The sequence below is a fragment of the Oncorhynchus clarkii genome, chromosome 9 (genome assembly GCF_045791955.1).
Source record: "Oncorhynchus clarkii lewisi isolate Uvic-CL-2024 chromosome 9, UVic_Ocla_1.0, whole genome shotgun sequence".
Taxonomy (NCBI): Eukaryota; Metazoa; Chordata; class Actinopteri; order Salmoniformes; family Salmonidae; genus Oncorhynchus; species Oncorhynchus clarkii.
Genome location: NC_092155.1, coordinates 48,974,524 through 49,001,441, shown reverse-complemented (window position 1 = coordinate 49,001,441; position 26,918 = coordinate 48,974,524). Strand labels below are relative to the sequence as shown.

The window sequence follows — 26,918 nt, the reverse complement described above, 5'->3', positions numbered from 1 at the left end:
TAACCTCCAGCAAATGATCCTCCTCTATCAAGTCCAGTGGTATTGAAACTTTTTCAGTGGGGACCCAGTCTTTTCCGGAAGAATTTCTGTATACACCATTTTTTCAGCAAGAATTTCTTGCGACCCCACCCTACCCCAAATCTAATAACCATAAACCTTTCCAACCATCTAATAACCATCAAATTGGTACATAAACATATATTTTACCTGCATGCTCAGTCCCCTCCTGTAGTCCCTGTTCACCCACGACTGCATGGCCAGGCACAACTCCAACACCATTATTAAGTTTGCAGTGGTAGGCCTCATCACCGACAAGGACGAGACAGCCTATAGGGAGGAGGTCAGAGACCTGGCCGGGTGGTGCCAGAATAACAACCTATCCCTCAACATAACCAAGACTAAGGAGATGATTGTGGACTACAGGAAAAGGAGGACCGGGCACGCCCCCATTCTCAACGACAGGGCTGTAGTGGAGCAGGTTGAGAACTTCAAGTTCCCTGGTGTCCACATCAACAACAAACTTGGATGGTCCAAACACACCAAGACAGTTGTGAAGAGGGCACGACAAAGCCTATTCCCCCTCAGGAAACTAAAAGGATTTGGCATGGGTCCTGAGATCCTCAAAAGGTTCTACAGCTGCAACATCGAGAGCATCCTGACCGGTTGCATCACTGCCTGGTACGGCAATTACTCGGCCTCTGACCGCAAGGCACTACAGAGGGTTGTGCGTACGGCCCAGTACATCACTGGGGCTAAGGTGCCTACCATCCAGGACCTCTACACCAGGCGGTGTCAGAGGAAGGCCCTAAAAATTGTCACAGACTGTTCTCTCTACTACCGCATGGCAAGTGGTACCAGAGTGCCAAGTCTAGGACCAAAAGGCTTCTCAACAGTTTTTACCCCCAAGCCATAAGACTCCTGAACAGGTAATCAAATGGCTACCCCGGACTATTTGCATTGTGGCCCCCCAACCCCTTTTACGCTGCTGCAACTCTCTGTTTATCATATATGCATAGTCACTTTAACTTTACATTCATTGGGGCGGCAGGGTAGCCTAGTGGTTAGAGCGTTGGACTAGTAACTGAAAGGTTGCAAGTTTGAATCCTCGAGTTGACAAGATACAAATCTGACGTTCTGCCCCTCAACAGGCAGTTAACCAACTGTTCCTAGGCCGTCATTGAAAATAAGAATTTGTTCTTAACTGACTTGTCTAGTTAAATAAAGGTAAAAAAAAAAAAAATTTACATACTATTTCAATTGGCCAGACCAACCAGTGCCGACCAAGATGTACTACCGGGCTATCTGCAGTGTCTCACCAACCCCTCTATTACGCTACTGCAACTCTCTGTTCATCATATATGCATAGTCACTTTAATCATTTCTACATGCACCTCAATCAGCCTGACTAACCGGTGTCGGAATATAGCATCGCTACTGTTACTTTCCACTGTCTTTTTACTGTTGTTTTATTTCTTACTTACCTATTGTTCACCTAATACCTTTTTTGAACTATTGGTTGGAGCCTGTAAATAAACATTTCACTGCAAGGTCTACACACACCTGTTGTATTCGAAGCACGTGACAAATAAAATTTGATTTGACTTGATTCAATTCATTACACTTAGCTCTTAACAAAATTAAAACAATAAAACAAATGACTAAATAAAATTTTATTTTTCGAATTCATCTTTCTCAAAAACGTTTGTATATTGTCCCATAAAATAAGATGTACTATTTTTTGTTTCGCTGACCCCACTGCACTTCCCCCGCGACCCCAACGTTGAACACCACCGGTCTAGACAGACAAGAACTTCGATAGACCAGTGACGCAATCAGGACGTCCGATCCGATTTGTCAAGATCACGTTCCAACAGAAACGAGTCTGGTTTCCCACGAGATTAACATTAAAGAAACTAGACTACAGTCTTCCAGATGGCTAGCTAAAGGTTTCTCCTTTCATCTGTGGCTAAAACATAACTAGCATCGATATTGTTGCAATAGCTATCTTCTTACCTAGCTAGCCAGACACCGGCCGCCTTGACAAATTACATGGCGATGTTGGGATTCAGCTAGTTAGCTTGCAATCAAGACTCACCAGCTGTCGTCTGTGTCGCAAGGACAGCACAAATGTATTTCTATTTGTAACCTTTTGCAGTTACTCGCTAACCCAACAATATGGTGTAGTCCAAAAAGTGCAGCATGTAAGAGATTCAATTTATCAGTCTTGAATTGTTAATGATCACTTCAACATCCCATGTCGCATCAAAGCAATGCGTTTTATCTATAAGGTTACAGTATACCGCTGCACACACAAATGACACCGAAAAGTAACGTTACTTAGCCTGAAAGGGGAAACTAGTTAACGTTAGCTATGTGCGTTTTAAACCCGTATTTATATTTTACAAAAAAAAACACAAAGTAAACTGATACATGTTGTGCTATTGCTCATGATAACGATTGAGAAACTGAATACAAAATATATTTTGATTAACAACCTCTGCAAAATCTACTGGATTTGCTAACACATTTTAGTTGTAACGTCACATAACATGCGTCAGAATGGTGGCGTTCGAGGTCGTCTTGTTGTCACCCTACGCAGATTATCAGTCTCACAATGACTGGGGGATCATTTAATGCTTCAAGAACCACATTCATACGATACAAACAATGTGAACGACCAGTGGGTTGCAAACCCGGATCTCATGCCAGAGGAGCGCATAAACCTGCTAAACTATACCTGAATATTAATACATCCGAGCCTCCTGACACCACGACAGTTTCCCCCACACAAGACGACTTACAATTTACATCGGCCCAATTAAATGGTCATCGTGGCATGCCCAAATTTCACCTACGGGACTCCAAACTGAAATTCACATACAAGGGACAGTACTTAAGTCGGCCCACCTTGAAGAAATATAAATATCGACTAGGGGAGCAGTCAATACAACTCTCCAGGTCAAAGCAGGCAACTGATGCAAGGTATAATAATAACCCAAGTGTGTTCACCAAACCACCTCTGTTACCATTTGATCTTGTACTCAGGGTAGACCACACATATGTTGTATCCCAAAATTACATATCGCGCCATTGTCTTTTCAACTGGAGCGTGTCCACCTTGCCACCTGTACATGTGTGCGATAGACTCATCGGAGTCACACAGAGCTCCGCTGTGACGATCAGTGTTTGCACCAGCATCTCCTGCCCACCAGAACTGTCTTTCTTTTTACAAACTCTTCAGGTCACAGGTAAATTAATCTTGCGTGTTTGGTCATCAAACTATCTGTCTCGAGCAATTTTGACGCTGGTGTGCAGCGCGACATAAAAAAAAAGGCGATCTGGAACGCCCCTACAGCCTAACACCATTGCATTGTGGGAACAGAATTGGTAGTCACGTTTTTGATCCAGCATGGCAGGAAAACAGAAAAGCAAAAGGTAAGTTGCTCACAGTGAAATATGGGTACTGAACACATTTTTTATATGAAATAACAATGTAGCGAGTTTCTTTGTATATTGTACATGTCTAGTGTTTTGTGTCGTTCTTTATTTGCATTGGAATGTTAAAAGTGGAGTTGATAGCGCACTTTAAATAATCGTTAGCCTTTGCTAATAGTTAGCTAGCTAGTTTGCTTGGTTAGAAATGGTTGGCATGCTCGCTAACCAAGTTAGTTGAGTGAGTGATCAACATGTTACTTCCCCTGTTCAGTTTTCAAGTTTGTTTTGGCATGGTTTGTTGAAATTTACTGTTAAACGGATCCAACTAACTAGATAATTTAGCCAACTAAACTAACTTTACTCGCCATCATTGTCACTGCAGAGAGACTTGTAACGTATCTGATAAATCTCGCTAGCTTGTTTAAATATAGCTAAGTAACTGATATTTGACTTTGTAATTAAATATCTTAATGTTTGCTAAATTGGCTGTTTATTGTTTCTATGTTGCAGGAAGTTGGAGGACCTCAGTGTGGACGAGTTCCTGCTATCTGGCTTTGACTCGGCAGGTGAGGCTGATTCTGAGGATGACACTCCTACCCGGAATGGACAGAAATCGAAGAAGAAAGCAGGGCAATCCGCAGCTCAAGACAAGTAAGTGTTTCTCACTTCTTCAGTCAGTGTCTGCCCCAGATACTTTTAGTATACCCTAAAAATACAAATGTCCTCCCAGGTCACCTGGTCGAATGTTATTTAATAAATGAGTATGTCCTGTCTTGCAGGGGTGATGACAAAAAGAAAGGCAAGGCTTCTCAGCACAAAGACTCGCTGTCAAGGCTAAAAAGTAAAGATCCAGAGTTCTATAAGTTTTTGCAGAAGAACGACCAGACCCTGCTCAACTTTGACGACACCGACAGCTCTGAGGATGAGGAAGAGCGGAAGTACCACACGCTGCCCAAACAACTGGAGGTACCAGGGCTTTGATTTTGACAAATGTTTAATGATCTGAAACCGTAAATCAAATGATGTATAGAGTGACTATACAGTGAGATTCCTGATCTAAAAGGGTAGCCTATTCTTGACTAAACCAGCAGCATTAGAGAGGAACATCTCATTTTACACTTGTAACTGTCCAATTTGAGGGGATGTGGATTTTACACTCAACATGTATTCGTTAATTTATATTCCTTAGCATGTTTTCTTTGTCTCTATAATGCCATTTACATTTTTCAGAATGTTAACTTTAAGGTTATGTGTGACTGTAGGAGGCCAGTTCTGATGATGATGAGGAACAAGGAGAGTCCACCAAGAAATCCAAGAAGACCGCAGAGGCCATCAAAGTCACAGAGAAAATGGTTGACGAGTGGCAAGCCGCAATCAAGGTTAGACTTACCTACAGACTATCCACCGAGCATAGACCTCAACCTTTTTCCTCTACCAGACTTTGGGTGTAGTCATTATAAACAGACTACGCCGGGATGCCGGTTGCATAATGGCCCTTTTCAATAACCAACATTTGATGCATATTTTGTCTCTGCAAACAGAATAGGGCTTTGTCCCATCTTCCACCTCTCAAACCTCTGGGTTAACTACCATCCCATGAGTATCGTGATTAAAAAACTATGCCTACCAGGCAGCATTAATTAGGAAGGAAAAACATATTATTATATGAGGTCAAGAGGCTTTTGTTTCTACTGTACCACAATACCAGTGCTTTTGCCCTTCATTCTTGTATATTTTCTTGCCTCCCATCCCTTTGTCTTCAGGATGAGCCTACACCTCGCCTCTTCAGAGAGATCACACAGGCCTTCAAGGCTGCCGTGGCGACCACCAAAGGAGAAGGGGGAGATCCGTGTCGATACAAAGTGGCCGACAGTTCAGGTAGGGATCATACCCTCCATGAGTGTGTATTTAGTAGTGTCAACATACTTTAGCCCCAAGGACGATGATATAATGTGGTGTGTGTGTGTTTTCCAATAGTGTTCAACGCCTTGGTCCTGTTCTGTATCCGAGACGTGTACGTGGCTCTGCAGAGGATGCTCAACCTAAAGCCAGATAAAGACCAGAAGAAGTAATAAATGGAGACCTTTCTTTTTTACATAAGCTTTAACCATTTCCCTGATGCTTAGTTTTGAGTAGAAAAATTGCTAACCCGATTAACCAACGAGCCAATGTATTTTATTATTTGTGCCAAAGTGATTTAATTTGTTTTAGGTGTATCCATTTTAGAGGTAGACCGATTATGATTTTTCAACGCTGATACCGATTATTGGAGGACCAAAAAAGGCAGATACCGATTAAACGGCCGGTTTATAAAAAATAAAATAATATATATATTTTTTTTAAACAATTATTTTTAATAATGACAATTACAACAATACTGAATGAACACTTATTTTAACTTAATATAATACATCAATAAAATCAATTTAGCCTCAAATAAAGAAACATGTTCAATTTGGTTTAAATAATGCAAAAACAAAGTGTTGGAGAAGTAAAAGTACAATATGTGCCTTGTAAAAAAGCTAATGTTTGAGTTCCTTGCTGAGAACATATGAAACATATGAATGTTGGTGGTTCCTTTTAACATGAGACTTCAATATTCCAGGGTAAGAGGTTTTAGGTTGTAGTTATTATAGGAATTATAGGACTATTTCTCTCTACCATTTGTATTTTATATACCTTTGACTATTGGATGTTCTTGTAGGCACTATAGTATTGCCAGTGTAACAGTATAACTTCCGTCCCTCTCCTCGCCCCTACCTGGGCTCGAACCAGGCACACATCGACAACAGCCACACTTGAAGCAGCGTTACCCATCGCTCCACAAAAGCCGCGGCCCTTGCAGAGCAAGGGGAATAACTACTCCAAGTCTCAGCGCGAGTGACGGTTGAACCCCGCTAACTAGCTAGCCATTTCACATCGGTTACACCAGCCATTTGGCTGATAGGCTTGAAGTCAAACAGCGCTGTGCTTGCGAAGAGCTGCTGGCAAAACTCACAAAAGTGCTGTTTGAATGAATGCTTACGAGCCTGCTGCTGCCTACCATCGCTCAGACTGCTCTAACAAAGCATAGACTTAATTATAACATAGTAACACAGAAATACGAGCCTTTGGTCATTAATATGGTTAAATCCGGAAACAATCATTTCGAAAACAAAACATGTATTATTTCAGTTAAATACAGAACCGTTCAATGTTATGTCATAATTACGTAAAAAAGTAGTTCGCAATGAGCCAGGTTGCCCAAACTGTTGCATAAACCCTGACTCTGTGTGCAATGAATTCAAGAAAGGTGACACAATTTCACCTGGTTAATATTGCCTGCTAACCTGGATTTCTTTTAGCTAAATATGCAGGTTTAAAAATATATACTTCTGAGTATTGATTTTAAGAAAGGCATTGGTGTTTATGGTTAAGTACAGTCGTCCAACTATTGTTGTTTTTTCGCAAATGCGCTTTTGTTAAATCATCCCCCAGCGTTGCATCGATTATATGCAACGCTAGATAAACTAGTAATATCATCAACCATGTGTAGTTAACTAGTGATTATGATTGATTGATAGTTTTTTATAAGATAAGTTTAATGCTAGCTAGCAACTTACCTTGGCTTCTACTGCATTCGCGTAACAGGCAGTCTCCTTGTGGAGTGCAACAAGAGGCAGGTGGTTATAGCGTTGGTCTAGTTAACTGTAAGTTTGCAAGATTGGATCCCCCGAGCTGACAAGGTGAAAATCTGTCGTTCTGCCCCTGAACAAGGCAGTTAACCCACCGTTCGTAGGCCGTCATTGAAAGTAAGAATGTGTTCTTAATTGACTTGCCTAGTTAAATAAAGGTATATATTTAAAAACCGCAAAATCGGCGCCCAAAAATACCCATTTCCGATTGTTATGAAAACTTTAAATCGGCCCTAATTAATCGTCTATTCCGATTAATCGGTCGACCTCTAATCCATTTATCCATTTCGGGCTTTCCTCTCTCATTTTCTCATCTTCAGGCCAGTGCTTCCATCTTCCAGTCCTAAGTGGCAGAAGTACCAGGTGGACATCAGGATGTATCTCAGTGGGATCGTTCAGGTTTGTCCCGCTATTTATTTCATCCTCCCTCTTGTCTGAATTGTCACTGTTACCTTTCCCTTTTCTTGCATACAGTATTTGTGTTGGATGTACCCTAGTGTTTTTAAAATGTTTCTACCATTTTTACTCTTATCGAAGATACATTTCATTTGATGTACCTCTACTTACAACAGCAAATAAATGGGTCTCCTCCTCCGTTCACAGCTCTTGTCATGTCTCACAGAGGCCACCGTCATCAGTGCAGTTCTGAGGCACGCCAACCAGCTGGTTCCCTACTACCTGTGTAACCCCAAACAGTGTCGCCACCTGCTCAAGGTGACTTCCATTTACCACAGCAACACGTATATGTAGGCTGACCAAACTGCATGATGATCATCGGGGGAATTAGGCAAATAATGTTTTTGTAATGTAAAGCCGTTATGATTTAGTTCAAAGGATGATAACCCTGCAGAGATAAACCACATTAATATCGGTTGAATATATAAACAGTGTTGTGCGGCACTTGAGGATCCCTTCCTAGGAAATGGCCTATTACCACTGTCAGAACCGTGTAACTCCATTTTGTCCCCGTATTGTTTTTTTTATTACGTTCATTGAAAGTAGTAGCACTGACGTTTCATAATTGTATTTTCTTAAATGGTCAAATATGACTGTCTGTCATTTCCTAAAAAGCTTTTAACGATGCAAGACTTCCGACAGCGACACTATGCTCTGGACTGGTAGCCTTGCTATTGGGACCTGGGTCCTCCATTCCCAACGCTAGCTCTCACAGTCCACCTCTCACCTTTTTTCCCCCTAGCAACTGATCAAGCAGTGGAGCACCGGGGAGGAGACGAGCCGCGTGCTGGCTTTCCTGGCCCTCAACAAGATCTGCAGACAGAAGCAAGACACCAACCTCAACCCCATCCTCAAGGTATGTTCTCTATGTCTCTCTCTCTGTTCCATCCTCTGGGGAGGTGAGACCATCGTGGGTGAAAAATGCTTAATTAATTTGACCCACGGTAGTTAATACCCGTCAGGAGTGAGTAAGTAAGGTGTATGTCTCCACATCTGCATTAAAAGTGCTAAACAAATATCGCTTCCCAGTTAGTGGCAAGTGTCTGCACATAAAAATTCCTGAAAGGTGGCACATAGCAGTACAAAGTGAAAGGTGTAAAGTTGCCTGCACAACTGTTGGAACTCCCCAAAATGAACATTTTTTTTAAAATGATTTGTAACTGAACTCGGACACCCTTTAACCTCGTTTTCTTTCCTCAGCAAATGTACATCTCGTACGTGCAGAATTGCAAGTTCACGTCGCCCACCGTTCTGCCTATGATCAACTTCATGCAGCGGACGCTGACGGAGATGTATTCGCTGGACACACAGGCCTCCTACCAGCACGGCTTCATCTACATCCGCCAGCTGGCCATCCACCTGAGGAACGCCATGACCATGAAGAAGAAGGTTAGCAGTTAGTCGCACATCCATTCATACACTAGGACCTGAAATCACTAAGTGTCTCCAAGTAGAAGGGCTGATCTAGCATCACGTGCCCCCTTTATAATGTTTTAAAAGGCGAATCTGATCCTAGATCAGCACTCTGAGATGCCTGGGGAATTTTGGGCCCTGGATGTTGAAAATGAGGATAAGGCAATTATGTTGTAGGACACCAGGAAGTACTGCTAATGATGATGATGATGATAATAGAAGGAATAATGTTACCTATAAAGGTTTTTATACTGGCCTGTGATATTCTAACATCGGAGCTAAGTGTTTCAATATTGGTCTATCTCAGTGGTTCCCAAACTTTTTTTCTAGTCCCGTACCCCTTCAAACATTCAACCTCCAGCTGCGTACCAGCGCACTCTCAAATGTTTTTTGCCATCACTGTAAGCCTACCACACACACACACTATGATACTTTTATTAAACAATAGAATGAGTGTGAGTTTGTCACAACCCGGCTCGTGAGAAGTGACAAAGAGCTCTTATAGGACCAGGGCACAAATAATAATAATCAATAATTTGGCTCTTTATTAAACCATCTTACATATAAAACCTTATTTGTTCATCAAAAATTGTGAACAACTCACCACTGGTTAATGAGAAGGTTGTGCTTGAAAGGATGCGCATAACTCTGCAATGTTGGGTTGTATTGGAGAGAGTCTGGCTTTAAAAAAAAATTTACACAGTCTGTGCCTGTATTTAGTTTTCATGCTAGTGAGGGCTGAGAATCCACATAGGTACGTGGTTGCAAAGGGCATCAGTGTGTTAATAGCGCGATTTGCCAAGGCAGGATACTCTGTGCGCAGCCCTATCCAGAAATCTGGCAGTGGCTTCTGGTTAAATTACATTTTCACAGAACCGCTTGTTGCAATTTCAGTAAGGCTCTCTTGCTCAGATATCGGTAAGTGAACTGAAGGCAGTGCATGAAAGGGATAACGAATTCAGTTGTTTGTATCGTCCGTTTCAGGGAAAGTACCTGCGTAATTGCGCACCCAGCTCACTCGGGTGCTTCGCTATATCACATTTGACATTGTCCGTAAGCTTGAGTTCATTTCCACTCAAAAAAATAATTTGATGATTGGTAGACCTGTGTGTTGTGCTTGTTAAGATACTACCCGTCCCGGGCCCGGGAGCGTAATCATCAACTGACGCTAATTAGCATAACGCAACGGACATAAATATTACTAGAAAATATTCATATTCATAAAATCACAAGTGAAATATATTGAAACACTTTTGTTAATCACCCTGTCATCTCAGATTTTCAAAATATGCTTTACAGCCAAAGCAAGACAAGCATTTGGGGTTTATCGATAGCCTAGCATAGCATTATGACTAGCTAGCAGCAGGCAACCTGGTCAGAAATCAAATTCAATTGTTTACCTTTGAGCTTCAGATGTTTTCCCTCACGAGACTCCCAGTTAGATAGCAAATGTTCCTTTTTTCCCAAAATATTATTTTGTAGGCGAAATAGCTCCGTTTGTTCTTCACGTTTGGCTGAGAAATCGACCGGAAATTGCGGTCACTACAACGAAAAATATTCCAAATTAGCGCCATAATATCGACAGAAACATGGCAATCATTGTTTATAATCAATCCTCAAGGTGTTTTTCAAATATCTATTCGATAATATATCAACCGGGACTGGTGGCTTCTTAGTAGGATAGAGACAAACAATGGCCGCATTTGTCCTTTACGCACAAAACACTGAGAGACTTCAGCTGACCACTGACGCAATGTTGACGTTCAGGCTCATTTTTCAAAATAAAAGCCTGAAACTATGTATTGTGACACTAGACACATTAGGGAAGCCATAGAAAAAGGAATCTGGTTGATTTCTCATTCACTGCTCAATAGGGACGCATAGGAACGCAGAGCCTTCTAAATAAGAGTCCCTTCCTGTTTGGATTTTTCTCAGGCTTTCGCCTGTAATATAATTTCTGTTATACTCACAGACAATATTTTTACAGTTTTGGAAACTTTAGAGTCTTTTCTATCCTAAGCTGTCAATTATATGCATATTCTAGCATCTTGTCCTGACAAAATAGCCTTTTACTTTGGGGGACGTTATTTTTCCAAAAATGAAAATACTGCCCCCTAGATTCGAGGTTAATGCAGACCGAAAAGAGCTCCAACTTCTTATTAATCATACCCTCAAATTTGTCCCACCCCACACGTTGAATATAGTTGCGGAGAGTCCCTGTAATCCTAGATTCAGATCATTAAGGCGGGAAAAAACATCACCCAGATAGGCCAGTCGTGTGAGAAACTCGTCATCGTGCAAGGGGTCAGACTCAGACAAGTGAAAATTAAAGAACTTTAAGCTCGTCTCTCAATTCCAAAAAACGTGTCTATACTTTGCCCTTATGTTGTAAAGGTCTTACATGGTCGCTTGTATAGTGCAGAAAATACACGAGAGTTCAGGGGCCTTGCTTTAACAAAGTTAACCATTTTCACTGTAGTGTCCAATACGTCTTTCAAGCTGTCATGCATTCCCTTGGCAGCAAGAGCTTCTCGGTGGATGTTGCAGTGTACTGGGAAAAACTGATTGCACGTGCGTTACCACTCCACTATGTCCCCCTATCATGGCTTTTTGCGCCATCAGTACAGATACCAACACATCTTGACCACCAAAGTCAATTTGATGTCACAAAGCTATCCAGTACTTTAAAAATATCCTCTCATGTTGTCCTGGTTTTCAGAAGAGGATGTCTTCCTTAACTTCTTATGGGCAAGCACTGGATGGCCAACATCTGGTGAAATTGCAGAGCACCAAATTGAAAATACAGAAATACTCATATTAAACATTCATAAAATATACAAGTGTTATACATCGGTTTAAAGATGAACTTCTTGTTAATCCAGCCGCTGTGTCAGATTTCAAAAAGGCTTTACGGCTAGAGCATACCATGCAATTATCCGAGGACAGCGCCCCGCTTACAAAAGCATACAAACATTTTCCAGCCAAGTAGAGGAGTTACAAAAGTCAGAAATAGCGATAAAATTATTCTCTTACCTTTTGATCTTCATATGGTTGAACTAACAAGACTCCCTGTTACACAATAAATGTTTGTTTGTCCCAAACCCTCAGTTTTCTTGGCGCATTTTGTTCAGTAATCCACTGGGGTGGTCAAAACATGCAGACGAATACATCCCAATAGTACCAGTAAAGTTTGTTGAAACATGTCAAACAATGTTTATAATTAATCCTCAGGTTGTCTGCAAAGCAGCTCTGCATTCATCCTTTGTCCTCTGACCAAAAGGTGTTTTTACTCCTCGTTTTTCAAAATACAAGCCTGAAAGCATGTCTAAGACTGTTGACATCTAGTGGAAGCCATAGGAACTGCAATCTGGGCCCTAACCCATAACAGACATTCAATCGCAAAAAAAATTCCACTTCCTGGATGGATTGTCCCCTGGTTTTCGCCTGCAATATCAGTTCTGTTATACTCACAGACATTATTTTAACAGATTTAGAAACTTAAGAGTGTTTTCTGTCCAATACTGCCATGCATATACATATCCTAGCTTCTGGGCCTGAGTAACAGGCAGTTTACTTTGGGCATGTTTGTCATCCAAACTTCAAAATACTGCCCTCTACCCAAGAGGTTTATTGACCCCCATAAATATAACGGCCATATACCCGGAGCTGTGCCAGGCTTGCCATGTCTGTTGACTCATCCAGCTGTGACGCACTGGCTTGTATGCGAAGCAGTAATTGTATCAAAACATCTCCTGCCATGTCAGTGATGCATCGTGAAACAGTGTTGTTTGAAGAAGGCATTGTCTATAGTTTTTTTTTGCCTTTTTCCCCCAGCATTGTCCCAGCCGTATCTGCGGCAGCAGGAAGAATTAAGTCCTCTACAGTAGTATGGGGCTTGCCTGTCCTAGTCACTCTGTAGCTCACCATATAAAACACTTCTAGCCCCTTCTTATTAATGGTATCTGTTGCTTTAATACATGTCTTACTACTCGAAAGTCGTCTTTATTCTCGCTCAAAAAACTCCTGTGGCTTATTTTTCATATTGTCATGTTTCTAAATGTCTGCGCAAGAGGGAAGGTTTACTGCGAGAGCGTGACGGTTAATGTGATTGAATGTTAATTATTTAACTAGGCTACCTGTATTTGACATTGTTGTTATTTCGCTGAACACTAGATGGTTTCATTTTATTTTTGGCAGTGAAATGAGGCTACTCAGGCGAGGGGAGAAAAAACTCACCTAAATGTATAGCCCCGTTTGAAAATGTGAATAAAAAAATGCATTTAAAAAATAATTTGAATCACATTTTTATTTGGCGTACCCCCGACAGCAATGTAGCCCTGGGGAACCCCAGTTTGGGAATACCCGGTCAAGACCATTGCTCATCTAACTGTATCCCAGTAATCATTTAGAAACAACAAGCAATTGCATGTAGATCAGTGCTGATGTTAAATGTGATGTACTTTAAGGTGTGTGTGTGTGTTTTTGGTCCCTGCAGGAGACATACCAGTCGGTGTATAACTGGCAGTTTGTCCACTGCCTGTACCTGTGGTGTCGTGTGCTCAGCACCCTGCACCCCAGCGACGTCCTGCAGCCCCTCATCTACCCACTGTGCCAGGTCATAGTGGGCACCATCAAGTGGGTACACGCACACAGACCTATGGGCTTAACTTGGGATCATACTGTTTCATGGGCTCTGCTACTGTAGAACACAACCAGGATATCACACAGAGATCTATGGGGAAGGAGAATACTGCATCTCTTTTCTGAAAGTTTAACATAACATAAACCATCTGTTTTTCACCTAGTTGTTGTATAGATCAACAATGACACGTGCTTTAGTATGTACACTGCCTTGCGAAAGTATTCGGCCCCCTTGAACTTTGCGACCTTTTGCCACATTTCAGGCTTCAAACATAAAGATATAAAACTGTATTTTTTTGTGAAGAATCAACAACAAGTGGGACACAATCATGAAGTGGAACGACATTTATTGGATATTTCAACTTTTTTAACAAATCAAAAACTGAAAAATTGGGCGTGCAAAATTATTCAGCCCCCTTAAGTTAATACTTTGTAGCGCCACCTTTTGCTGCGATTACAGCTGTAAGTCGCTTGGGGTATGTCTCTATCAGTTTTGCACATCGAGAGACTGAACATTTTTCCCATTCCTCCTTGCAAAACAGCTCGAGCTCAGTGAGGTTGGATGGAGAGCATTTGTGAACAGCAGTTTTCATTTCTTTCCACAGATTCTCGATTGGATTCAGGTCTGGACTTTGACTTGGCCATTCTAACACTTGGATATGTTTATTTTTGAACCATTCCATTGTAGATTTTGCTTTATGTTTTGGATCATTGTCTTGTTGGAAGACAAATCTCCGTCCCAGTCTCAGGTCTTTTGCAGACTCCATCAGGTTTTCTTCCAGAATGGTCCTGTATTTGGCTCCATCCATCTTCCCATCAATTTTAACCATCTTCTCTGTCCCTGCTGAAGAAAAGCAGGCCCAAACCATGATGCTGCCACCACCATGTTTGACAGTGGGGATGGTGTGTTCAGCTGTGTTGCTTTTACGCCAAACATAACGTTTTGCATTGTTGCCAAAAAGTTCAATTTTGGTTTCATCTGACCAGAGCACCTTCTTCCACATGTTTGGTGTGTCTCCCAGGTGGCTTGTGGCAAACTTTAAACGACACTTTTTATGAATATCTTTAAGAAATGGCTTTCTTCTTGCCACTCTTCCATAAAGGCCAGATTTGTACAATATACGACTGATTGTTGTCCTATGGACAGAGTCTCCCACCTCAGCTGTAGATCTCTGCAGTTCATCCAGAGTGATCATGGGCCTCTTGGCTGCATCTCTGATCAGTCTTCTCCTTGTATGAGCTGAAAGTTTAGAGGGATGGCCAGGTCTTGGTAGATTTGCAGTGGTCTGATACTCCTTCCATTTCAATATTATTGCTTGCACAGTGCTCCTTGGGATGTTTAAAGCTTGGGAAATATTTTTGTATCCAAATCCGGCTTTAAACTTCTTCACAACAGTATCTCGGACCTGCCTGGTGTGTTCCTTGTTCTTCATGATGCTCTCTGCGCTTTTAACGGACCTCTGAGACTATCACAGTGCAGGTGCATTTATACGGAGACTTGATTACACACAGGTGGATTGTATTTATCATCATTAGTCATTTTGGTCAACATTGGATCATTCAGAGATCCTCACTGAACTTCTGGAGAGAGTTTGCTGCACTGAAAGTAAAGGGGCTGAATAATTTTGCACGCCCAATTTTTCAGTTTTTGATTTGTTAAAAAAGTTTGAAATATCCAATAAATGTCGTTCCACTTCATGATTGTGTCCCACTTGTTGTTGATTCTTCACAAAAAAATACAGTTTTATATCTTTGTTTGAAGCCTGAAATGTGGCAAAAGGTCGCAAAGTTCAAGGGGGCCGAATACTTTCGCAAGGCACTGTATACCCTCTGTTAGGGTAGAATGTCTAGTTGGCATGATATGACCAGCCTATGGTCTGCAGATTTTCTATTGGTTATCCGTCTTTGAATTGAAATGCAATCACATAACATAACAACGGACACAGACTAAGCCTAGACTAAAAAGCATGCTCAATGGAGAATATCTATTGAAGGGGGGGGAGATTTGGTCCACAACTAGGCTTAATCTCTCTGTGAAACTGCACCAAAAAGTTTTACTTCACACTTTCACCAGCAGGTGGTAGTGTTGACCGCTGTTGTGACTCTATCTGTCTTACTGTGCAGGTTGGTACCCACTTCCCGCTACTACCCTTTGAGGATCCACTGTGTGCGAGCCCTCACCCTCCTCTCTGGCAGCACCCACACCTTTGTGCCTGTTCTGCCCTTCCTACTGGAGGTAAGACCCCTTACCCCCTGCCAGAGGTGCTCATCTCCTCCCAGAGCAAACCCTCATGGGCCAATATTTACAAAGTGTTCTGATCTGGGATCAGTTAGGTCTTCATTTTTTTTACTTGATAATGAATAAGACAGCAAGACCTGATCATAGATCCTGCTATTTGACTCTTTGTGAACAGGGATCCTGCAGGATTTGGCTCCACACCCTACTGTAGCTCAACTAGTTCAGGGCTCTCCACCCCTGTTCCTGGAGAGCTACTGTCCTGTAGGTTTTCACTCCAACCCTAATCTAGCACACCTGATTCTAATAATCAGCTGGTTGATAAGCTGAACAGGGTTAGTTACACCTGTGGTTGGAGTGAAAACTTACATTGTTTTCTTTTTTCTTTATTTAACTAGGCAAGTCAGTTAAGAACAAATTCTTATTTTCAATGACTGCATAGGAACAGTGGGTTAACTGCCTGTTCAGGGAGCTCGGTGGTTTGAACTTGCAACCTTCCGGTTACTAGTCCAACGCTCTAGGCTACCCTGCAAGGTTGGAGAGGCCTGAACTAGTTCATCGCTATCCAGCACCTTGATCAGCTGAGTCCGGTATGTTAACTTACGGCATGCATTCTCAGTAGCTCACTAGGATGAGGGTTGGCCACCCCTGCCGTAAGCACTTGTGTGGCCTAGATCAGAAAAGGTTGAATAGATGTGAGCAATACGGTGAGAGGACAGCATTGGGCGACAGACCCAATGGAAACACAATGTGGTTTCCATTGTAATATTTTGTAAGGTGTCAGTGGAAAACAGTCTGATAGGTCTCAACAGCTAAACACGAAGTAGGTTCTGAAAGATGAGGGGGTGGAAGTAACTGTGAGTGGTTTGTGACATCAACCTTAACCCCTGCACTAGTCTCTTCCTACTAGCAGACTTTGCTGATAGCTTCTTTATTGAGGGAAAGTGGACTTACTATGTGATACGTGGTTGTCTCACCTAGCTATCTTTAGATGAATGTAGTAGCTGTAACTCGCTCTGGAGAAGAGCGTCTGCTAAATGACTACAATGTAAATGTCAAATGTTAGACACCTTTGTTATTAGGGCAGGTCCCAAACTGTCAACGTTTTCAGTTTGGCGTGTGTGGTGTGCGTGTTTGTCAGAGTTTCCATTAGCCGGCTATTGAACGGTACGTTCGCGCTGCGAACTGCCCATTCCATCTCGTCCCGAAGATGCTCTATAGGGTTGAGGTCTGGGGACTGACCAGGCCTCTCAAGTGAACTGAACTCACTGTCATGTTTCAGGCAATGTTTTTCCACTCCTCAGTTGTCCAGTGTTGGTGACTGTGTGCCCACTGGAGCCGTTTCCTCTTGTTTTTAGCTGATGGGAGTGGAACCCGGTGTGGTCGTCTGCTGCAATAGCCCATCCGTGACAAGGATCGACGCTCAGAGATCGACGTGGACTGGGCTCTTATTTGCCTGTTTGTGGGCCCGCCTGTTAGCTTGCGTGATTCTTGCCATTTTCCTTTGACCTCTCATCAACAAGCTGTTTTCTCCCACAGGACTGCCGCTGACTGGATGTTTTTCTTTGTCGCGTCCTTCTCGGTAAACCCTAGACACTGTCATTTCTGAAGACCGTCCGTTTCTAAGATGCTGGAACCGGTGCACCTGGCACTGACTATCATACCACGCTCTGGTCACTCGTTTTGCCCATTTTAACATTCAATCAAACTGTAACTGAATGCCCCTGACTGATTTTATATGGCAAGCCACGGCCACTTGACTCACTGTCTGTATGAGTGAACCATTTTTTGTGAATGGGGTGAATGGTGCACCTAATTAACTGGCCACTGAGTGTACTGTTATGCAAAGTGTCATAGTTGGATGTTGTGACAAACAATGGATGCTATTAGGGATGGGAATTGCCAGGGGCCTCGCGATACGATATTAACACTACTTAGGTGCCGATATGTATTGCGATTCGATACTGTGATTTTATTGCAATTCGAAGTCCAAAACATGTTGCTCACAAGATGTCCCTCTGCAGCAGACAAGGGAGAGCATAAGAAAACAAGCTTTCATCAGTCATGGAAATTAAGATGCTGAAAACAAATTGGCTCCCTACTTTAAAATAAGCTGGAGAACAAGCTATGAAGGAGAAATACTGGGGTTTTGTTGCAGGTACAACCAACTAGTGCAAAATAATGTGATATCTCAAAATGATACCTCGTTAAAAATAATATCCCGATATGTAACGATCGATAAAACATTATTTTTTCCCCCCCATCATTAGATGCTTCGGCCAAATGTAAAGCAAGTGCCGGGCTGCAAAGGTTCAACTCTGGTAACGTTACAGCCCTTTAGTGAAGCCTGTGAAAACTGGTGCGTTATATTTGCTCTTTGCAAAAGGTGTTCCTCAAACTCTGGGACAAAACAAACCTGGCCGTTTACAAAGTAGTGATACGCTATGTGATGTTTGGGTTGTCCGTTTGTCGGGGACTGGGTCAAATTCCCTTTGCGCCACCCCCATCTAGCCAGCTAAGTAGCCCCGTGAGAGTACTTGTTATAGCTCAGTGAGTTGTTTACATGCGTGGTGGCAAGACAAGTGTCTGGCACGAGAGCGGGTGGAGGAGGCTTGGCTTGACGTGTTGGGCATCTTGTGATGACATGCATTATCTGAATTAGGCCCACAGAATTATACCTAGTAGAGGAGCTGCTTCTATGGAGTAACTTTGAATGTTTTTGAACTTCATAGTTGACTTAACATTGGACCAAAGAAGCTAGCTAGCTAACAAGCTTGTGTGTGCAGAGTGACACCAGAATTAAAAACACGTCTTATCTTTTTTTGTAGTTAATAAATCCAATGTGAAATGTGGTAACTATAGTATTCCTAACTAGCTTTGAAAAAGGTTTTGGTTCTGTTCTCTGAACAGGTTCCAACCCCTGATCTCTAGAATCAAATCCAAAAATCCGCTGTCTGTTAGTCAGTGGGTGTTAGCCTCCTGTGCTGGGGAGTCAACTCCAAAATAATAGATTCCTTGCCCGTTGACTCCCATTTTCTGTGTCAAGCTTCGATCCCACTAGGAATCGACTCCTAAGATTCAGTATTTTTTGCAACGGAGTAAACGGATTTCCGTAGTCTACTTCGAGGATACACTCTTGCATCTTTCTCAACAAAGAAAGAGCCAGCTAGCAAGAGCTGGAGGGGCACAGCAAGGCACGTCGGCCATCCGTCAGACCGTCAGACCTGTGCATCGGTAATCGAAAGACCTAAGCTATTGCAATGCTGTATTTCGCAATGTCTCGCACTAGTTCACTAAAGCAGAGGTAGTCAATGTGTAGGCTGAGCAGTTCTACAAGCAACAGACCGAAGACCAAACGCACACTAGTGTTTTTATAGAGAAGAGAGCAGTGGGGGAGGCAGAGAGATGGTCAAAACAGCGCACATAGGTTATATCTTGGTAATCTGTATCTAGCAATGCCTCTTAAATTCACCTAACGTGTATATTAGGCCATCACTGAGTATGGCTAAGCTATTCTTCATAGTGCCAGTGAATTGAAGTTGAACATTGCCAAATGCATCAGTTTAATTAGGCCTAAATGTGCAATAAAAAGTATTTAATGAAAACAGACTGGTACCTCTCTACGAACAGGGTTGGAGAGCCCTGTGCTAGGCAATAGATCGCAAAGCAGCATCCCCACTGAACTTTTAGAAAAATGGCAAGTTTACTTTCTCATCCATAAATAGCCAAGTGCAAGTACGGTTCAGCAGCTCAAATCGGCAGGATGTGGGGCATTGTTATTAGGAAGGACGTCTACCATGGATGGATTGCTAAAATAATGATTGTGATCGCACTTCATCAATTTAAATATTATGGGGAGCCCTATACATTTGGCAGGCAAGCACAAGTTATCAGTGTGTGGCCTATTATGGTCTAGACACGACGTTGAAATATCTTCACGCCTACATAAGAGGCGATTCAATTTGGAAAAAATGTGGAATTACAGGAGACCGTTTTAGAAAAACAAATCCTGTGTGACTCGTCCTCTGGAATAACACATGCCTGGATAATAATGACAACCAACGTCTCTAGTAATACCCGTCCGAATAGGGCTATAACATGGCAAGGAATAGGCTTATCAGCGTGGAGTGTGCCGCACCATCCCATGGGATCCGTCAAGGCTGCACACAGCGGAAATATTCCTTCTACATTCAAACAAAGTAGGCTTTTTATAGGCAAATGGGCAGCGTCAAGCTCTTGTCAATCCTCTAGAATGCAAATGTAGTCTTTTATAATGAGGTGGTGTGTTTGTGTGTGCGCGCATCCGTTTCAGCTTGTTTTGGGAGTCGAGCAAGAGTCAAAATATCCGGGACTCGTGCACCACTAGTGGTAAGCTAGCGTGAGAACGGCAGTATGGAAGCGACCGCTTGGCCTTGTGGGAGTGGTCACCGTGTTGTGTGGACGGTTTGACCAGAGCGATGAAGACAAGGCTGTGGTTTACACTCTGCTCCTAAAGCTCTCTGCAGACCACATCCTTTCTGCCTATAGCGCAGCCGTCCACCCCCCCACCCCAGCACACACACACACACACTCCAAGACCCCCTAGCAGCACACAGTGTTTATTTGTGACACTCCATTTCCTGTCTTCTCTTTTACTGTTCCCCTCGTTAGAGAAAAGCGAGGCTGAGGTGCTCGCTGCTACGGTTTTAATTGGAGCAGCAGACCCAACCACGTTATGCTCCTCCGTGTGTGTTTGTGTCTGCTGTGGGTGGACGGCTGCGCCATAGGCAGAAACGATGTGGTCTGCAGAGCGCTTTAGGAGCAGAGCGTAAACCACAGCCATGTCTTTATCGCTCTGGTCAGACTACACACACGTGTACGCACTCTAGACCATCACGGTGACCCCCCCCTCCACAAGGACAGACAAGCTGTTGCCTCCTTACTGCCGTTCTCATGCTAGCTTACTGCAGGAGGTCAACACTCACTAAAATGCGCGCACACACCATATACAATAACACAGACTACACACACACACACGTCCATGCACACCACACATACTCGTGTGTGTGCGTGCGTCTCTCCAAGGGGGGTGGTATATATGATTTGGTGCTTCCTGCTCCAGTGGCTCCCTCTGTATCAGGGCTGACCCATGCCTTCCCACTTCCCCCCTGGCTCCCCCGCAGACCGCCACCACATCCGATGTTTGTACAGACAGACTGGGCCAAGAGCGCTCCACTCGCCTGGTACCAACGACCTCACACACACAGCAATACGTAAAAACACAAGATAATATACAGGGCTAGGCCTATCTATCGCACCTAAACACGCACAGTGAGATGTACAAAATATAGGTAAAAACACAAATATACACTTACATACTATGCCTTTTTAAGCTTTACTTTGGCTATATCTTTACGTTGAACATTTACGAGTCTCTATTGTCAGGAGTCTGAGTGATTTTTTTTCCATGAGACAAGCCATGGAATGATAACCAAATGATGTGGAGGTCTGGCTTGTGTGTTTGAGGGCACTGTCGCTGTTCTGTTTTCACGTTGTGTAATCTGTGTCATGTCTTTGCAAATGTTGCATGATTTCTGAATGCACTAATTTTGTGTTCATTGCTTGTTGTTTAGATCATCCATCAGGTGGACTTCAACAAGAAGCCTGGCCGGATGAGTGTGAAGCCCATCAAATTTGATGTTATCCTGAAGCTCAGCAACACCAACATGCAGGAGAAGGCCTACAGGGTGAGTACTGCTAGCTTAGCATGCCAGCTAACTAGGCTTGTCTGCCACAGGAGAAGACCTAGACTGGGGGGAGTACTGCTAGCTTAGTTAGCATGTATTATTTGCGGCAGGAGTAGCCTTAGAACTGGGTAAATCCATTTGAATTCAATCACTTTTTGACAGCACCTCTTTTGATTTGAACAAAACCTTCCATATTTACTCATTTCTACAACTGTTCAGAAAGTGACTTTTTGGACCTGAATGCCCAAACATTTATGAGATTAAGGTGCTAAAAGTTGACCCGTTTTACATACCCCACCATACCATGAGACATGCATGGTCTTTATCACTGGAAAAGATAATCGGTTGTGATTGATATAATTTTAAAAGGTTACTAACAGCGTTGTCAAACTATTTGAATATTTCTAGAGAATTTATATAAATTGTCTTTTTTAACTTCTTGACGCTACCCATCCCGTTAGCGGGAACATTTCCGTCAGCAACCGCTGAATAGTCAAATAATATTACTAAAAAATATTCATATTCATGAAATCACAAGTGCAATATTGCAAAACACAGTTTAGCCTTTTGTTAATCCACCTGTCATCTCAGATTTTGAAATGATGCTTTACAGCGAAAGCAATCCAAGCGTTTGTGTAAGTTTATCGATAGCATAACATAACATTATGTACACTAAGCATTAAGTAGCTAGGTCACGAATATCAGAAAAGCAATCAAATTAATTGTTTACCTTTGATAATCTTCGGATGTTTTCACTCACAAGACTCCCAGTTACACAACAAATGTTCCTTTTGTTCCATAAATATAATTTTTATACCCAAAATACCTCTGTTTGTTTGTCGCGTTATGTTCAGAAATCCACAGGAAAGAGCAGTCACCACAACACAGACGAATTCCAAATAATATCCAGAATGTCCACAGAAACATGTCAAACGTTTTTTTTATAATCAATCCTCAGGTTGTTTTTAAAATATATATTCGATAATATATCAACCGGGTGTGTAGGTTTTTCAATAACACCGGGAGAAACAATGGCCGCTTTACTCTGTAGCGCAAAACTCACTCTGAGAGCCCCCACCTATCCACTTACGCAATGTGATCTTTCATGCTCATTTTTCAAAAATAAAAGCCTGAAACTATGTCTAAAGACTGTTGACACCTTGGGGAAGCCATAGATAAATGAATATGGTTGATATATCTTTAAATGGAGGATAGGCATGCATAGGAACAGAGAGGTTTCAAAATAAGAGGAATTTTCTGATTGGATTTTCCTCAGGTTTTCGCCTGCAATATCAGTTCTGTTATACTCACAGGCAATATTTTTACCGTTTTGGAAACTTTAGAGTTTTCTATCCTAATCTGACTAATCTAATTATATGCATATTCTAGGTTCTGGGCTGAGAAATAGGCAGTTTCAAATGGGTATGTTTTTTAGCCAAAAACAAAAATACTGCCCCCTACACGCGAAAGGTTAACCTTGAATGTCAATTATCTAAAAACGTGTAAATGAAAAAAATCTTAATTTCAAATACAGTGCATTGGGAAAGTATTCAGACCCCTTGACCTCCACATTTTGTTACTTTACAGCATTACTCTGAAATGGATTACATTTTTCTTCCTCAAATCTACACACAATACCCCATAATGACAAAGCGAAAAACAGTTTTTTAGAAATTGTTGCACATTTATTAAAATAAAAAAATATACCTTATTTACTTAACCTGTTGCGACGACCAAACCCGGATCCGGGATTCTATTTATAGACCTAAGCTCATTACCATAACGCAACGTTAACTATTCATGAAAATCGCAAATGAAATGAAATAAATATGCTATCTCTCAAGCTTAGCCTTTTGTTAACAACACTGTCATCTCAGATTTTCAAAATATGCTTTTCAACATTCAACATCAACATCATTTGTGTAACAGTAGCTAGCTAGCGTAGCATTTAGCGGGCAACAGGCAACTATCACAAAAACAAGTAAAGCCTTCAAATAAAATAACTTACCTTTGAAGAACTTCTGATGTTTTCAATGAGGAGACTCTCAGTTAGATAGCAGATGCTCAGTTTTTCCAAAAAGATTCTTTGTGTATTAGAAATAGCTCAGTTTTGTACATCACATTTGGCTAACAAAAAAAAAAAAAAGAAAATTCAGCCCTCAAAACGCGAACTTTTTTCCAAATTAACTCCATAATATCGACTGAAACATGGCAAACGTGGTTTAGAATCAATCCTCAAGGTGTTTTTCCACATATCTCTTCAATGATATATCCTTCCTGGAAGCCTGGTTTCTCCTTGCTCTCAAATGGAAAAATAATTGCACCTGGCTTTACGCTCCAATTTCGACGCAGGGACACCAGGCGGACACTTGGAAAATGTAGTCTCTTATGGTCAATCTTCCAATGATATGCCTACAAATACGTCACAATGCTGCTAACGCCTTGGGAGAACGACAGAAAGTGTAGGCTCATTCCTTGCGCAATCACAGCCATATAAGGAGACAATGGAAAACAGAGCTTCAGAAATCTGCTCATTTCCTGGTTGACGCATCATCTTGGTTTCGCCTGTAGAATGAGTTCTGGGGCACTTAGAGACAATATCTTTGCAGATTCTGAAACTTCAGTGTTTTCTTTCAAAAACTGTCAAGAATATGCATAGTCGAGCATCTTTTCGTGACAAAATATCGCGCTTAAAACGGGAACGTTTTTTATCCAAAAATGAAATAGCGCCCCTAGAGATCAAAGAGGTTAAGTACTCAGACTCTTTGTTATAAGTCTCAAAATTGAGCTCCTGTCTATGTAAGGTCCCACAGTTGACAGTGCATGTCAGAGCAAAAACCAAGCCATGAGGTTAAAATAATTGTCCGTAGAGCTCCGAGAAAGGATTGTGTTGAGGCACAGATCTGGGTAAGGGTACCAACATTTTTCTGCAGCATTGAAGGTCCCCAAGAACAGTGGCCTTCATCATTCTTAAATGGAAGAAGTTGGGAACCACCAAGACTCTTCCTAGAGCTGGCCACCCTGCCAAACTGAGAAATCGGGGGAGAAGGGCCTTGGTCAGGGAGGTGACCAAGAACCCGATGGTCACTCTGACAGAGCTCAAGGGTTCCTCTGTGGAGATGGGAGAACCTTTCAGAAGGACAACCATCTCTGCAGCATGTCACCAATCAGGCCTTTATGGTAGAGTGGCCAGACAGAAGCCACTCTTCAGTAAAAGGCACATGACAGCCTGCTTGGAGTTTGCCAAAAGGCACCTAAAGGACTCTGACCATGAGAAACAAGGTTCTCTGGTCTGATCAAACCAAGATTGAACTCTTTGGCCTGAATGCCAAGCATCACGTTTGGAGAAGCATGGTGGTGGCAGCATCCTGCTGTGGGAATGTTTTTCAGCAGCAGGGACTGGGAGACCAGTCAGGATCGAGGGAGAGATGAACGGAGCAAAGCACAGAGAGATCCTTGATGAAAACCTGTACCAGGGACCTGAAAGCAACTGTGCAGCGAAGCTCCACATCCAAACTGACAGTGATTGAGAGGATCTGCAGAGAAGAATAGGAGAAACTCCCCAAATTCAGGCGTGCCAAGCTTTGTAGCGTCATACCCAAGAATACTCGAGGCTGTAATCGCTGCCAAAGGTTCTTCAACAAAGTACTGAGTAAAGGAGCTGAATACTTACCTAAATGTGAGATTTACGCAAGTAAAAATTTACAAAAAACATTTAGATTAAGGGAGAATTTTTTTTTTTTTTAATTTAATCAATTTTAGAATAAGGCTGTAACGTAACAAAATGTGGAAAAGGTCAATGGGTCTGAATACTTTCTGAATGCACTGTATGTTGTAGCTTAACCTGTTTTACATCATCTAAGGCTTTTGTGTTGTACCCTACATCGGTGCTCTTGAATACAGGGTGGGTGTCATGTTTTGGCTGATAAATGTACTAAAATGGGAATAATATATTTTCTATTTCAGCGTGGTACCACAAAGTTGGTTGAAGGTCCACACATCAGAGAATGTTGGCTTGAATGGGAATATCTGTTTTAAATGATACTGTCAAGACTCCATATGAAACCTATTGAAATCATAGAAATATAGATAATAGAACAGACATGACCATTTTAAGTTGATGTTTTGCGGTGGGTGGACCCTTTGTGGTACTAATTAAAAGTAAACATTTAAATTGAAATGGTGTACCATCAAAATTTCAGTGGTCTGAATGCATGGGTCACTTCTATTAATTTTATGTCTATGATTGAAATGACACCCACTCTGTTTTCAAGAGCAATTTTTAGGTAATTGACATTAAAGGTTTAAAAAATTACATTTTTATATTTTTTAAAAAAGAAACTTTTTCAGGTAATAAGAATTGACAACTGTTTTACGCTTTTAAATTATGTCAAATTCAACATATTTTCCAGTGATGAAGACATGGATGCTTTATGGTAGGGTGGGGTGTACAAAATAGGTAAACTTAGAGCACCTCTATCTCCTAAATGTTTTGTCATTCCGGTCCAGAAATTAACGTTCTGACCACTTCTTCCGTGGGCAAACATGTATGGAAAGTGATAGGGTCAATACCTTTTGAATTCTATTACGAGATTTATATGGTATTGTTCGTTTTTAACAGGTAAGTCTAGTTGTGTCCTCAAGCACCTAGTGGTCAATTTAGTATCTTCTCATGCCAATTTACGTCTTGATACTTTAATCATCTCAATGAAGACTTCGGTTAGGCTACCACTAATTAGACATGTGTATTGTCTGTGCACCTCTCCTTTAACTGGGTTGTTTCTGTGACTGGTTTTGGAAAGCTTAATGGTGATGCACCTGTTTTCCAATGGTTGCCGAGATTGTGGAAGCGCCTACAATGGTGTGGCTTGGCACCTTTAGTACAAGGATTGCTGGAGGTCAGAGAGGTCATGAATATCTCTTAGCCCTAGCTATTTTCGGGTGTTTAGAGAACATGTGTGACTAGCTTAGGATGTCTATTGTAGGAGGGGCCTAAGTCTACAGGTTGAAAGTAGCATGTCCTCCAAAGATCAATCTGCAGGGGAGCTGTGAAAGTGTGTCTTGTTGTCCTGCATCAGCACATTTAGTTTCACATCTTTGCTGTCTTGGTTGTAAGTCCTAGACGGCTACCTTGCCTAATCAGTAAGAATTTATTTAGTATTACGGCCATTATGCAATTCCCCTTAATTCCACCCTCCCTCAAATAAAACAAATGTATTTGGAAACATGCCAGATTAGATTACGGCGCACTACTCAACCTGTTGTCTGTGTCACTGTAATAGAATAACGATAGCATTCTAACGCGTGGCAACAAGAACAGCCGATCAACTCCATGTC

The 26,918-nt window shown here is 41.9% G+C and overlaps 1 protein-coding gene across 1 annotated transcript in view; it reads left to right on the top strand.

The window, feature by feature from the left end:
• Positions 1 to 3,355: 3,355 nt before the first annotated feature.
• Positions 3,356 to 26,918, top strand: part of LOC139416458 (NOC2-like nucleolar associated transcriptional repressor) — a 39,476-nt gene continuing 15,913 nt past the window's right edge. The window contains exons 1-13 of the mRNA XM_071165074.1: positions 3,356 to 3,435; positions 3,946 to 4,086; positions 4,215 to 4,401; positions 4,698 to 4,814; positions 5,199 to 5,313; positions 5,413 to 5,503; positions 7,430 to 7,508; positions 7,713 to 7,823; positions 8,308 to 8,421; positions 8,766 to 8,954; positions 13,474 to 13,613; positions 15,744 to 15,855; positions 21,468 to 21,581. Coding sequence (XP_071021175.1) covers positions 3,410 to 3,435; positions 3,946 to 4,086; positions 4,215 to 4,401; positions 4,698 to 4,814; positions 5,199 to 5,313; positions 5,413 to 5,503; positions 7,430 to 7,508; positions 7,713 to 7,823; positions 8,308 to 8,421; positions 8,766 to 8,954; positions 13,474 to 13,613; positions 15,744 to 15,855; positions 21,468 to 21,581 — 1,536 coding nt within the window. The 5' untranslated portion in view covers positions 3,356 to 3,409. The remainder of the gene's footprint in view (positions 3,436 to 3,945; positions 4,087 to 4,214; positions 4,402 to 4,697; positions 4,815 to 5,198; positions 5,314 to 5,412; positions 5,504 to 7,429; positions 7,509 to 7,712; positions 7,824 to 8,307; positions 8,422 to 8,765; positions 8,955 to 13,473; positions 13,614 to 15,743; positions 15,856 to 21,467; positions 21,582 to 26,918) is intronic.